General features: G+C 42.0%; 1 protein-coding gene across 4 annotated transcripts in view; it reads left to right on the top strand.

Moving 5' to 3' along the window:
• Positions 1–7,398, top strand: part of LOC149314112 (protein max) — a 28,642-nt gene extending 21,244 nt beyond the window's left edge. For 2 of the 4 annotated variants that reach the window (XM_089520548.1, XM_089520550.1), the window contains 2 exons: positions 2,958–3,087; positions 6,132–7,398. In XM_089520548.1, coding sequence (XP_089376674.1) covers positions 2,958–3,087; positions 6,132–6,319 — 318 coding nt within the window. In that variant the 3' untranslated portion in view covers positions 6,320–7,398. Of the gene's footprint in view, positions 1–2,274; positions 2,447–2,957; positions 3,088–6,131 lie in introns of all 4 variants that reach the window. The other 2 variants (XM_089520552.1, XM_089520549.1) reach the window with 2 other exon arrangements.
• Positions 7,399–15,248: the final 7,850 nt, after the last annotated feature.

The raw sequence follows: 15,248 nt of genomic DNA, 5'->3' as shown, positions 1-15,248 counted from the left end.
TGCCATTGTGGTGCAGGTGGGAAGTACATTGCATTCACAGTGCCAAAGGCAATCATGTCAATGAAAAAGAGAGCTTATTATATCTTGGCTTTGGATTCAGTACCAATCATCAAAGCTGTGTGTCTCATGTTGGCATATAGAATTGTGTGCATTCCAAAAGAAGTTGATCGAAGGAAAGTGTTGAATGATCACAAACGCTTCACTTTTCAAAAGGGAAGAAGTAATAGCAAAATGGTATTAAAATTGAGATTGAGTGAAAATAATAATACTTATTGTTTTTGCAGTGTTTTCAAATATTAGTCCCCATATTGCAAATTGGTGAGCTGAGGATTGGAGAACATCAGTTGCCTAGCAAATTTATGGTGGAAATGAGAATTTATCTGGGGACCTCCTCATTCAGAGCTCTTTTTCTTAAGTTTTTGTGCTATTGCTATTTGGCATAATTGTTAATGGCTTAAAGATCACTAGGCAGTGGCATTATCACATACAAAATTAACAAATTAAAGTAGATTATGAATTGTAGAGATGTTTCATGGGACTCCATCCATGAGCCCTAAACAAGTGGGGGAGTTATGCAGTCAGTGAATGTGAATATTGCAGGGGGGAGGGGTCCTTTCATATAATTATCAAGAGTTACATACTTAGCTGCTCTTTTTCTTATGTTAATTATATACCTTGGGTTGGATCCAGAGTGGTGCAGATCAGAACTCTGGGAACTGAATGTTCCTGAGAGCAGAAAGCTGGGTCAATTACTTTTACAATTACCCTCCAGAATTTAATATTTCAGGAAAAATTAAAGAAGACAGTAATGAATTCTTTGTAAAAAATTACATGCAAGTGTAAAATTGTGATCCTGGGTCAACAAGAATGAATAAAGAGGGATAGCAAATTCAGTTCTATGATCTGGTTGTGATAACACTGAGTGAGATTTGCAATTTATCAAGCTTGTACACTACACCACATGATATGAGTCAGGTGCTCTGGATGAACCCTGTGGAAAATAGCTTACTACTGTCAGATTAGTTCCTATTTAGGAATAATCTGAAAACAAAATTATATGTAGATCTTTTTACAGCTAGTTGGTATATATAATTATCCAGTTGAGTTAGTAATCTGGAACAAATCGTTTCAAATAGCAGCAGATGTTATTCAGCTGCTAATGCTGCATCTTCTATTAGCAGAGCCAGGAGAGGGAGCAGTTCACCCTCACACCTCTGAAATTTCCTTTGGTGTTTGGGATCCCTTGGGTGATTTTTTTTTCTGCAGGGGCTGCAGAAGGGAAGAAAATGGGAGAATATACTGTTGCATGAGCAGTCCTTTGCCCATGCGGAATTGGGTTTAATTGTGGTGGGTTTTTTGTTTGTTTGTTTGTTTGTTTGTTGTTTGTTTATTTTTCATTTTTTGCAATGCAGGGGTAGGTAAGTGCAGTGGAGCTCAGTTTCCAGCCTGTTTGAAATCTGCTGAAAATGAACCTTTGAAGCTACTGGAAATCTACTTTCCAGTTTCCATTTCTGAGTTAACTGACCAATGTCTGGTGTTCTATGAAAATGAGGGGGCAGGAAGTTGTGGAGTCTTGAAGGCTAATGCAGCTCCAAGTGTTTAATGTTTGGAGGGTTTTTAACAGAATGCTGCTTCACCCAAAATATTGCTTAAAAATGGGATTGTGGGGGGGGGGGGACTTGGAAGGAGTTGGGAGCCATAGAAAAGATTTGCATGTTGTAGTATCTCTGTGCATTGCATAAAGAAACAGCTCTTCCAATAGAAGGTAGTCTAATAATAATTTTTGTTTTTACTGGAGGTAGTTGATGATGTGTGCTTTGCCCCCCTATGTTCAGAAAATATTAAATACTCTGCTGAGCTCAGATAAAGCCAATCAAATCTGCACATACAATTGTTTGAGCAAGGGATCTTGTCCTTCCTATGTCCTATTTGCTCAGGTTTGAGCTTCACATGAAGAACATTGGTGCCTTTCATAAAGCATTTTTCACAATAAAAAGCACAGAACAAAATTCTGAAACCGAGAAAATCCAAATCTAGCAAAACAAGGTAGCTCACTCCTGCCCTGTGGACAATACAGCCTCACTTCTCCATCAACAAGGCAGGTTTGTCTGCTTCACCAGAGAGTCCTGTCCTGCTGAAGGGGAGGAGATTTTATATTGTCCAGAGAGCAAGACTGAGCAGTTTCACTAACATCCAGCTCTAAAGAGTGTGTTTACTGCCAAAAAAAAAAAATACCCCCAGTTGCAGTGTCTTTCTTTCCCCTTTTCTTTGCAGCTGTAGACATGATAGGTTATAAGCCACCTATATCTCTGGAACACGAGTTTCCCAAACATTAATATTGAAAACAAATGTGAATGCTGTAATGCCAGTGTATACTGATGAAAGGTTTCAAACCCCTTGGAAAAACTCTGAAAAAGCATTTCAAATGAATGTTTTACGAGAACAGGTAAGCAGTACCCTTATCACACATCTCCACTCAGTAACCAGTCTTACATAATCCTGGTTAACCAGAGAATGTATACAATTCTACCTGGGAAGGGTAAAAATAAATAGTATTCAGGTTCCTTTCTAGTATGATTAAGGGTTTCTTATAAATATGGGAAATTTTGCTTGCATAGTTTAAGATGGGGGAAATAATCCAAGTGTACAACTTCCCCAGGAGTTTCATAAGTTACTTCATCAAAAAATGCTTAGTGCTTTTACCAGATGTCTCTCATACAGTTGCTTCTATATAACTGGAAGCCAAGTACAGAACTGGAAAAGAGTCCCTAGTTCTTGAGTCTCAAAAAAAATTGATTTCTAGAGCTAAGTGTTTTGCAAACCCTACAAAGGTTTTAAGATTGCACCACAATCAAATATGGACTATATTGAGAAATCCTCTCCATGCACCAGGGAGTATCAGTGTACCTATCTATGTGAACTAGGACTTTATCTGGTATGTTTTTTTCTTACTATTGCAACAGGCATCCCGGGCCCAAATCCTAGATAAAGCCACAGAGTACATCCAGTACATGCGCCGGAAAAACCACACACACCAGCAGGACATTGATGATCTAAAGCGCCAGAATGCACTTCTGGAGCAGCAAGGTGAGTAGCTCATACTCCCCAAGGCAAATTATGCATTTGGACACTGCTTTTTCATAGAAAACTTCTTGTATACTGTTCTCTGCAAATAGTGATCAGGGCTTAAGGGAAGACATGAAAACTTTTTGGCTACTTTTGATCATAGTGAGATTGGGGTGAAAAGGGTCAAGAATTTTGGGTGAAGGCAGTGCATCCATTTGTATCCACTTAATGGAAAGCACCCAAAGCCCATTGGGGGGGATTTCCTCCTAATCTAAAATTCAATACATGTTGCTAGCATGTGATAATTATAGTTAAGCCAAACAACTGGCCACTGTAAGTGACTGGCATGTCCTTGTTTTTAAGGCACAGAGAGAATCATTTCAGGCATTTCTATGTCATCTCAATTGTCTCATACTCACCAATTTTGTTTTCAATTTTGTTGTGTTTTCAGTGCATACTGCTGCTCCAGGGAGTATTTTGCAAGAGTTGTAAGGGTGATTTTTCCATTTAAAAAAATAATTGGGTGGACTTGGGGGCTTTGGGGAATCCTGAGGATATTTAGAGGCTGTAGACAGCTTGTGGCTTACCCTTTCCACTCCATTACAGGCTAAATAACCAACTTATTAGCACATAAACTTCTGTAGGATGGTAGAGACTGAGGGAATTGATTATTCTCAGCCATGCTGAAGGAACATTCCACAATTTGTGGGTTAATCTCTTTACACCAGGCAATTGAGGCAGGAGTTCCCAAAGTTCTAAATCTATTTCATCCTTTGGCTCCTCTCTCTCCCCCTTGGTTTTTATTTTCCTGCCTTGTCAATCAGTCAATTTTTATTTCTTTTCCTCTTCTGATAAGCATGTCAGTGAAGGAACCATGGTACTTGCTACAGGTGGCAGAGTTGTTACATCAGTGTCCAGTACTTCATCCCTATCCAGATTGTTTAAAGTTAACTGCTTGGAGATTGAGCAGAGAAACTAGATTCAAGAGGGATATCCAGAATCAAAGTACAGTTTTGGCTTCCAAAAGACTGTTAGCACAACCCATATATGAGACCACTTGAAAAGCTTTCTAAAGGTGGTGTTTGAAAAATTAAGTACTGTGTGAAAATAAAAGAGGACCTGACATTTTTATAAGGACTAGTACAAGGATTGAGACCCAGTATGCTAAAAAGACTGGTAACTGCTCTGTCAATAATACTTTACATCAAAGGGAAGTCACAGTCAGTTTACCCTCATGTAAAACAGGTTTCTCAGAGGTGCAACTTTACAAGTCCCATGTACACTTCACAGGTTTCCAACATGGGATCTGAATCTGGTATTGAATATTTTGACAAAATCACCATTTGAACCACTTAAACAGACTTCATAAAGATTTTTATCTTTCAAATTGATATTTCTGGTAGCAATAACATCAGCAAGAAGTTAACATCATTGTAAATCAATCCTAATTTCTGTAGGTTTGAGAAAGAAAAGTTATTAACTACTGGGCCATCTTTTGTCCCTAAGTCTTTGTTTATGAGGGCTAGGAATCAGATCTGTAGAACTGCCTGCATTCTGTCCGAACACTGTACACCCTTTAGAGAAAAAATGGTATTCTCTAGATGTAAGAAGAGCAGTGAAAGTTTACATTACTTCTGTTAAAGAACAAAAGGAATTCGGCTACAAAATTAATATTATTCAGGTATATAAAAGGTGATGTTTATTTATGTTATCACGCCAGAACCTCAGCCTTTCTTGGCACATTTTACAAGATCAGTGGCTACAGCGTTCAGAGTAGTAATGTCATCAGAAAACACTTGTAAATCAGCAGGATCGAAGGAGCCATCCATGTTTGTTACACACTGTATGATTGATAAATTCAAATCAGGACAAACTGCATTTAGAAGAACTGTTGTGAAAGCAATGCTGCAAGAAGACAGGAGCCAGTCCTGCCCTTGAGGTGGAAATTGAAATATAACACACTAGTTGTGGATTACTCCTTCAACCTGCCTGAGAATGATACCTACCATGACTGATCATTCTGGGGAGGCCAAAGGAGCAATACATCCCCTCCAGGGGTTACCAAGAAAAAAACAACAAGTCAACAAATAGATAGAAATCAACAACAAAAACAGTTAAAACCCTCTTTCTTTCTAATTCTATCTGTTCACTGACTCTAATACATTATATAACAGTCAGCAAGGCTGTATAATTAAACTTAAGGGGGAGAGAGAGGAGCCAGTGTATGATAGTTAGCATACATCCTTGAAATGAAATAAATAAATTGGACTTAGAACTTTGGAAACTCCTGCTTCGATAGGCTAGCGCAAGTGATTAGCCCACTAGTTGTGGATTGCTCCTTCAGCCTTCCTAGAGTGATATTCATGGTAGGTATCTACCTCTCATTTTTATTAACTGACATTGGCCAGAGTTCTGTTAGGGACATCTGCACATGTAAGTTTCTCTTACATGTGTTGATGTCCTTTTTGGGACACTGTGGGGATTGGTATTCCTTCCTTCCTGTGCAGTATTGATATTCTTTCCTCTCTATGCAGTGCCCAAAGTTCCCCCTCTAGCCTACTGATAAGTCCTTGATCCCATATTGCATGGCCATTCCATACTTTGCAACAAGCAGGCAGACTTGGAGAAGCATCTGGCTACATCTTCCATTGCCAGATTTGAAATGGTATCAGCGCTGAGATCTGCCAGTGTCCTTCAGAGGTGTGAGTGCTGCTGTGATCCTTGTACATCTGCCTGGGAAAGGGATGTAGCCAGACACTTCTCTGAGTCTGCATGCTCGTTGTGAATGGCCATGCAGGATGGCATCAGGCTTATCAGTAAGTCAGGGGGAGCGTACACAGCTCAGTGTAGCATAAATTGCATGTGGATGCTTACACAAAAATTAAGAGGTGTTGACTTAAGGCCATTATCTGTTCTTTTAAAAAATGTATTCTACCTTCGCTATATTGCTTCAATAAATAAAATCTTGCTAGCTAAGTGCAAACATGTGAACATACCGTATGTGAATGATGTTATAGGTCACATCTGCCTTTGTCTGTTTCCATATTCTTGGTCTCGCATTTTAGTTCGTGCACTGGAGAAGGCAAGGTCAAGTGCTCAGCTGCAGGCCAACTATTCCTCTTCAGACAACAGCCTCTACACCAACCCCAAGGGCAGCACTATCTCCGCCTTTGATGGTGGCTCTGATTCCAGTTCAGAATCTGAGCTGGAAGAGCCCCAGAGCCGGAAGAAGCTTCGTATGGAGGCCAGCTAGAAGAGGCCTGACTTCCTGCTGCCATTAGACACTTGCTGGCTGCTTAAGGACTTTCCTTTTTTTTCTTTAGTAGAAGCTCTCGGACTGCAGTTTCTTCCTGTCCTTGTCCCTTTCTGACCCCTTTTTGAGTTAAACCCATACCTATGGCTTGGCAGCTTACCTTCTGGAAGACACCGGCAGCCCTAGCGTGGAGCAGGATGTGGATTTCTCTCATCCTGCCCCATGGCTGCAAATTTCTAGTGCCAGGAATGCCCAGGCCGTTTGATGAACTCCATGAGTCTTTGATTGCCTGGTCAGTTTGGAGAGAATGACCTCTCCATTCTTCCACTAGAGCCACACCAGCCTCTTTTGCATTTATCAAAATATTTCTATTTATAACAAAGCCAAATGTCCTCTGTTGAAGCTTCATGGGCTGGGAGGGGGCGCACAGATACCTGTGTGCATGTCTCTTCTTGCGTGAAGTGACAGTGCAGATTCAGGGTGAGGTGGGAAGATGGATTTCCTTTTTGTATCTTGGCAAATGATTAATTGGTATTTATTTCCTCCTGTGGAAACTCAATCTGGTCAGATTCCTCCTCCTGCTCCTGCTGCGGACATTAGTGATGTGAGGCTACAGAATCATCCCATGATCAATTCTTCCCTCTTTGAAATTTTCAACAATAGAGCCAGCTTTTTAAATGTAAATACACCACAAGCTTTGTTATTTGGTACTAATAACTGCATCAAAGCGTGACCTCTGCCCTCTGGCAACTGGGCCAGTTACTGATGTGAGTCCTAGGGGCACAGGCTGAGAGTGAGCAAAGGCCTCTTGTGTGTATGTATGCATGTGCACGCGCATGTGCATGGGCGTGCACATGCATGTGTGGGTGTATATGTGTGACCTTAAATTTTTGTCTTCTTTCCACTCTTGTTTGTGATGTTTTCTGAATTTAGTGTATACAAGTGTAGCTTGGTCTCTGTCCAGGTGTGAGTCTATTCCATGGAACTGAAGTATGTTGTACATACTGCCCAAGAATTGTCTTGCAAGTTAAGGCTTCCCTTTACTATAAGACTATAAATAAAAAAAATATTTTATCCTTCTGATTAGTGCTGGTGTCTTTATGGGAGAATGGGGGATGACAGGGGAGTTCAGTTAACATTAACACTTGTGCTTTTTCCATTAATTGGGTGGATAATATGTTTAGAAATCAAACCCTGAAGCTGAAGATACAACAAATGTTTGGGTAAAGTAGCTTTTGTTATATGTTATTTAGTAGATATGTTTTGTTTTGTTTTTACTGGTGTCCCCAAAGCAGCTCTCAGCACCCAAGACTGCAATAGGTACGTAAATGTAAACAAGCATAAATACTTACATAATTATTTTAGTGCAGAGCCAGGATTACATGTGCTGGCAAGGAAGATCTTACAACACTCATGAGTTTTTTGGAGGTTTTTTTTCTGTTTTGTGAATTTATTTTAAATCATTGAAAGCAACAAATTAGTATATTGAGAGGAGCTGTTTATCCATAACTATGCAGATACTCTGTTACTAACATGTGAGGGATTTAATGGCTTATGTATTGGGTCTAGAGCAGTGGTTCTCAACCTTTGGCTCTCCTAATGTTTTGCACTCAAACTTCCAGCCAGCTTGCCCAAATGATCAGGGATTCTGGGAGCTGACATCTAAAATGCCTGGAGGACCCAAGGTTGAGAACCACTGCCTCCTGTCACATACAGCCAAATAGAAATTATTTTATTATCCTCTTAGATGACACACATGGATGAATGTAGCATGGTCATGGATAAGTAGACCATGGATATACTTTGCCCTGTCCTCCAGAAAACTGTAGGATAAACTGTATCAACTAAACTCGAAGGCTGTGTCTGATCAGTAATACTATGAAGCAATAGGTAACATGGGATGGCTGAAAATTTAAAACCATGTAGATTTAGAAATTAACTGAGGAGACATATTTAGCACTATGAATATGACTGCAGTCCAGACTTCAAGACAGAACTGTCTGTCTGTAAACATGCTAGTAGCCAGTCGTTATGCTAGATCATAGCTCTCTTCCTCTGTAATGCTTTTGTAAGAGTCTACTGACACTGTGAGTCTTTGATGTAGTGTTTTTGTTCTCCCTGTTGTTGGACTTCATTGCCACATTACCCCTTAGTAACTGGTATGTATCACTTGCCAGTAAATCCTGTTTGGTTATTTCTCCAGGTGACTTGTTGCTTGCTTTGCTACAGAACACCACTTCTCTTCTGGGATTTATACATGGTCCTGAGGGTGCTGACAGTCTTAGTTCCTAAGGGAGATCTCTCTAAACCATTTGCCTGGTTGGGGCCCCTCCTGATTGCTGCCCCTTTGCCACATAGGGAGTCTGAGCCTGGGGTCCTGCTATCACAATAGCAGCTAAATGTTATTAGAACTGACTCCAATGGCAATTCAGCCAGACCCAGACACTACCCTTAGGGTGAGCTCTAACCTCCTCAGAGTTCAGAATCATATCTCCTCAGGCTTCTTAGCCTGCATCAATAAAAGTATAGTGTCTAGATAAAGGGAAGTAATAGTGCCACTCTATTCTGCTTTGGTTAGGCCCCACCTGGAATATTGTGTCCAGTTCTGAGCAGCACAATTCAAAAAGGACGTTGAGAAACTGCGCCCTGTCCAAAATGGTGATGGGTTTGGAAACCATGGCCTATGAGGAACGACTTGGGGAGCTGGGGATGTTTAGCCTGGAGAACAGAAGGTTAAGAGGTGATATGATAGCCCTCTTTAAATATTTGAAGGGATGTCATATTGAGGAGGGAACAACCTTGTTTTCTGCTGCTCCAGAGAACAAGCTACAGGAAAAGAGATTCCACCTCAACATTAGGAGGAACTTCCTGACAGTAAGGGCTGTACAACAGTGGAACAAACTCCCTCGGAGTGTAGTGGAGTCTCCTTCCTTGGAGGTCTTTAAGCAGAGGCTGGGTGGCCATCAGTCGAGGATGCTTTTATTTAGATTTCCTGCATGGCAGGGGGTTGGACTGGATGGCCCTTGTGGTCTCTTCTAGCTCTATGAGTCTATGGTTCTCCTTCATCTCCCAGGCATTGGAAAGAATATAAAACATACACCATGCTGGTGAGCCAGCCACCCATACAGGAGAAACAGCTTTCGTTCCTCTGACACCCCACGTTGTTTCCTTTTAGCCCTGTGCTGTGAGCAAGAAGGCACCAGCCTCCATGCCTAGCAAGTGGATCAGGCCCTGCATTACTACCTGCCATGAATCCTTGGGAGGTTACCACCAGAAACCAGGTCACCCATACCAAACAAATGCAGGTGCATGAGCACCTCTAGCCATCATAGATCCTATACTAAAGACCATCAGGGTAACCACATGGAAGTCATCATACACACTTGTTAGGCATCACTAGCTTGACAGCTTGATTCGGCTAAGGCTGATGTTGACAGCAGGGTCTTGTAGCAGGTGCTCAAACCTATGCCGCTGAAGGGCCAACACCGCCCACCCTGTTTAGATTGGCTTTGGTAAATCCCAAACTACAGGATGTGGAGGGTCATATCTACTGGGAAAAGGGCCTCACATCTTGTAGTTTGGGTTATGCTCCTCCCACTCATTCCAGATAGGCAGGAAGTAAAAAGAGACCTTCTGGTGACCCCACATTGGTAGAGCTAACCTTAGAAGACCAGTCGCTACAACAGCCGAATGCTCCAGAAAAAACATAAACCATTTATTTGCATATCAAACTATAGAGAATTGGATGGTAACAGAGCCAGTCAATGAGCAATCTAGCTTGCTCCCCATAGGGAAGCACTATGTGGATATGAATTATCCCTACGCCAGCACCCCTGAGGTTGGGCCAGGATGTGGGGCTCTTATCTACTGGAAATGGAAATATCACAGGTAAGAGCCAATGTCCCTTTTCTGAGGCAAAACAGGTGGATGCTCTGATCTTAATACTATTGGAAACAAGATCACATTTTTCTAGTGAGATCTTCACCAAAAGCTGAGAGACTATCAGGCAGATGGAACTTGTTGACTGGGGTCAGAATAGATAGAGCCCAAATTCAGATTTGTGTTCAGAATGTTGTATTAAAATGACATGCTGCTACAGGAGTGTCATTGCATCAAATCAGACTAACACAGCTGTATCTTCGATTTTCTCGTAAGGAAAGAGAAGTGACCTTTCAAGTGCTTTCAGTAGTTAGAGGTCTGTCTTGTGTTGTCCCAGAGGGCAGACACTATTCCCATACAAGATCCATGGAATTGGTCCAATTGCTTTGCAAAACAGGAATTGCCCTGAGGCAGTCATTCTCAACCTTTAGTCCTCCAAATATTTTAGACTTACAACTCTCAGAGGTTTTAGCCAGCATGGCCAATGGTGAAGAATTCTGGGAGTGAAAGTCCCAAACCAAAGTTTGAGAACCCCTGCCATAAGGCCACAAATTACCTGTGCTGGAAGAGTGACTTATCTTTTCTTCTCAGAGGGCAGGCTGTATCCCTGTATGTTCACTTATAGGGCACTGGAAGACATGACATTTGCCTTCTCCTGTCTATTGATAAAATAAAACTTTGTTGTCCAGAGATCTTGAGGTGATGGATGGAATGAGGATGGCTCATGAACTAGAGCCTCCATATTCCATTCGACACATAGGACTGCCACGCTGTGGCACCCTGGTTGTGCAATGCTCTCCCCTTGTAGGTCCATTTGGTGTCAGATTAAAACATCTTTTTCTTAAAGCCTTTTGAGATTTTTCCAAGATTAAACTTTTAATTGGTGTAAATTGTTTAATCATTTTCAGACAATCTGAATTATTCCCCATTATTTTAAATTTGTGTGTGTGTGTAGGTTTTACTTTACTGTGCCATGAGATTATTTGTTTTTGGATGGAATGTAAACACTAATAAATCCACTGATCATTCTCCACTTCTGTTGTAGGAATGCAAAAAATAAATCCACCCTTACCACAGTTCAACTGGTCTGACTCAGTGCAACATGGGTGGAGAAAAGGCAATGGAACCACATTAATGTAATCTTGAAAATGTGCCCGTGTATTAGTGCAAGGGATGAGTGAGTCCTAGTGTTTTGTCCCCATCCCTAGAAATTTGTTTTCCATGATTGTATTTTAAATTACTAAAGGAAGACCATACCAAAAAAGTTCTTAATATTTAACCTAAATCTAGTGACACGGAGCAGGTATTGTTTAGCATTGTGCCAGCATAGAAGTCCTGCAATCTTCTAAATGCTGACCTGCAGCTCCCAGCAGCCATAGCCTAGCCAATGCTGGGAGTTTCAGTCCAGCGACATCTGGTGGGTTGAATGATTACTACATAATGGAAGCATTATTTATATATGAACCAAAGTAGTGGTGGGCCAGTCCACTTGGAAAGAGGGTCCCAAATGCCAGCCCTGCACAGCAATGGCAGGGAGGGACCCCAATTTGATGGACCAATGGAATGAGGCCTGGGTCCCCTGTGGGTGGTGCTTCACACCATGACGTTTTATGGGGGCGGGGCTATAACCAACTTAAGAAGAGCCCCGATCCTCCATGCCCCCTCTCTGCAGCTTGAGAAGCGTGCCCCACCCTCCCGCCCTTGGTGTAGTGTGGGCATTGCTGGTCGCTTCGGGGCCGAGAGGGAATTTTCTCCCCTCTTTCCAAGGGGTTTTTCGCCTACTCCACACTGCAGCCAGGGGAGTTATCGGGACAATTGGCTAAGGGTGGCGGCCATAAATAGTCTATCATTTGGCAGGTAGTGGGGGGAATGTGAGAGTTCGGCGTACACCGTGGCACCCCCTTGTGTAGGTAGAGCTCCGGAACCACCTTTCTAGGGTTACCACGGCCCGGAGGTGGGGAAGGACTCGATCCTTGAGGTAGACCTGGGCTTTTGGCCCCCACTCCTAAAGTTACACGGCTTGGGTGAGGGTGCCTGGGTCTGCCTTCCACCAGAGGTCCAGTCTGGGGAGTAGTCCAGTCAAATGGACTGCTCTACAGGGGCCAGGTGTTTTCGCCCGAGGGAAGGCTGGGGAGGTTGTCAGATAATGACACCTGGCCCCAGCTGATCCCCAACCAGGTTGCTCCCCCCTTTGTGGTCTTCCAGGATTTGCAAATATTTAATTAGGTCAATAAAAGTGGCCCATTATCAACCCAATCTGTGTGTCTGGTCTCATTATTCCATGGTGGAACATCAAATGCTGATTGCTTACAAGTGGACTAAAGTCTACTGCCCACTTTTCTATTAGAAGCACTACTGCTAGTGATGGATGACTATATGAGCTGGTCTTGTTCTGTGTCAAAAAGCTGGAAGCCTTTTGGGGTAAGTTGGGTGTAAGTGCCATAAAGCAAGACATTGGCCTTTCTTAACAGTTGTACAATCCCAAGAATGCTGCCAAAAGGATGGTAGTGGTCACGGACTGTAAATATTTCTGCACAGATCCTGACTCTGCAAACTCTGAAAGATGTGACCATCTTGCCCATTGGTGGTGCAAAGGCCCCCATACAGTTTAGTGGTTCTGCAGAAGAGGGGATTTTGGCAGTTGCTGTTTTTCATGCAGGGTTGAAAATATATTTACATGACTATTAAATGTAAAGCAACTCTGTCATATACCTGTTTTGATTCAGTTATGATCCTTAGGAAGGATGCTTTCTTGGAATGGCTCTTTGAAGTGAGAAAATAGACACCTCCCTTCCTGGGCACCATAGCAGTACGTTGTTGACAAAAGATTTCATTTAAAGCTGATGGCTAAACAAACGGATGCTGGATCAGGAAATGGCACAGGTTCCCAATCTTAATGTCAAGGATTGCAGCAGTTCCTGGCCCTGCATTTCTCTACCACATTTCCTTCTTTTAGAGTTGCAGCACTGAGCCATTGCCATGCACACACAGGAAGGAGGACATGCTACAGGATGCTCAATTTGGGGCTATGTACAGGTTTTATGAAAAGCTATAGCACTTGGTTAGTGCCTTCTAAAACCACAGTATTAATGCCAGCTGTTTCTAGGTTGTTGAAAGCATTGGATCAAGGATTTTTCGTTCAGCAGAGCAGCACAGACACACACCAGAGTGCAGGCAAGCGAAGGGCAAAATGCCCACTGAAACAATTGTAGGCAGGAAAAGGAGTCTAGGAAGCATTTCCCCTTTCATTTGCAGAGGGAAGACAGCATTCTGGCCAAAGAATAGGAACAACATAACAGTAACAGCTTAATCTCCAACGATACCAAGTATGATACACCAAGTTGTTCTCAAGCCAGCCAGAGGTTTTTTTGTTTTTGTTTTAAAGAATGTGTTGAACTCTAGGCTTGACAAGCCAGCTTAGTGACTGAACAACTCCAGACAGAAAGGGAGGCAATTGTATTTTAAGCCCTCCTCTTTATGATGGAAAGGCCCTGCATGTTCTAGAAGGGAGGGCAAACTGTGGCCCCTCCTCACTTTAAAAGTCCCCTACACCAACCAGGTCAGACCTCTAATTTGATCTGCTCTCTTCCTGCTAGCCTACTGGTTAACAACAAGGGTGTGAGTGTGTGGATTAAGTGGGTCACCCTGACAGATTACTCCAAGGATGCCCCCCACATGCAAAAAAAAAAAAAAAAAAAAAAAAAAAAAAAAAAAAACCGCAAAAAAACAAAACAAAACTATGGCAACCATTCAGAGATGTGAGTCATCTGTAATGAACTACTCCAGAAGCAGAACTTAGAAACATTACTTTTGGGTGCTACAACTCCCAAAGTCCTCTAGCCAGCATGGCTAGAAAAGCAACTTCCCTCAGTTGTTACAATAAGGAAACCCAAGATAAATCTCAAGTCTTCATCACACGCCATTTTCCTAACCTTGTAAATCAAGTTGCCTGCATTACATTCACCCTCATACTCTCTCAAATTCTCCAAGCATCTTGACAATTACAACTTACTATGCTGTTCTACAATGAAGGATGTCACTTCTTGGTAGTTAACTTTAGTAGGTCTTTAATACAGAACATGCATTTGTCAAATATGCATAAACATATACTGTATATACTCGACTATAAGTCGACCTCGTGTAGAAGGCAGATTTTGGGGCCAAAATGATGGATTTTAATATGACCCATGGATAAGTTGAGGGTAAAACTAAGGGACATGTAACAAAGGATCTAAAGGATGAAACAAAAGAAAAAATGTCAAAGTGCTTGCAAAATTCCAGCAGGCATAACTGTTCTTGCTCACCCTAAAGGCTGGTACTTCCAGGACAGATTATGCTCTTGTCTTTCACCAGGGAATGCTTCTTTTTTTATAGTACATCAGTTACATTGACCCATGGATATGTTGACTTAGGGTTTTCTGGCCCATTTTTGACTAAAATCTCCAGACTTATACATTAGTATATACAAATGTTTCTCCCACGAGAAGATACTGGCTTGCTCTGTTTGCAGCCCCACCTGCTGAGCAGCCTTTTCACTGTTGTGTAGGAGGTTCTATTGCTATTCAAAATCCTGCCCCCACAGCAGCTGAGTTAGTCTTGGCAATATGGAATCAGCTTCCAGATTTCTCAGCTTGCAGTTTAAAGATCTGCGAGATTTACTGAAGAGGCTATGAGTTCTTCCTGGAGACAATGGGGATGCTATTGTTAATTTGAACTGGCTTTCAGACAAAGAGTTCTGCACTCCATAAGTGATGCACTATGGGAATCTGCATATACCTTTTAAATAATTTTGTCTGCTTGTGCTAGAGCAGGAAAATGCAGTACTGAAGTTTCAAATCCACCTATCCAGATGCTCACAAAGGCCTGCCAGTCTCTGGGAGGACTCCCCACCTCCTGGAGATTTCACCCAGCTATTTTCAAGCCTGTCCTTGTGACCCATAAGACCAAGAAATTAAATGTATTTTTAAAAGCCAGGGTTCTCAAGACAAATTTTGTGCCTAGTACCAGGTTCTGCAGCTTGTTTTATGTTTGTTTGAAACTGTTGAAACGG

This window comes from Sceloporus occidentalis, unplaced genomic scaffold, assembly GCF_023333645.1.
Source record: "Sceloporus occidentalis isolate IW3139 unplaced genomic scaffold, rSceOcc1.0.p SCAF_4, whole genome shotgun sequence".
Lineage (NCBI taxonomy): Eukaryota > Metazoa > Chordata > Lepidosauria > Squamata > Phrynosomatidae > Sceloporus > Sceloporus occidentalis.
The sequence above is the reverse complement of the archived record's forward strand: the minus strand, read 5'-3'. Positions and strand labels throughout refer to the sequence as shown.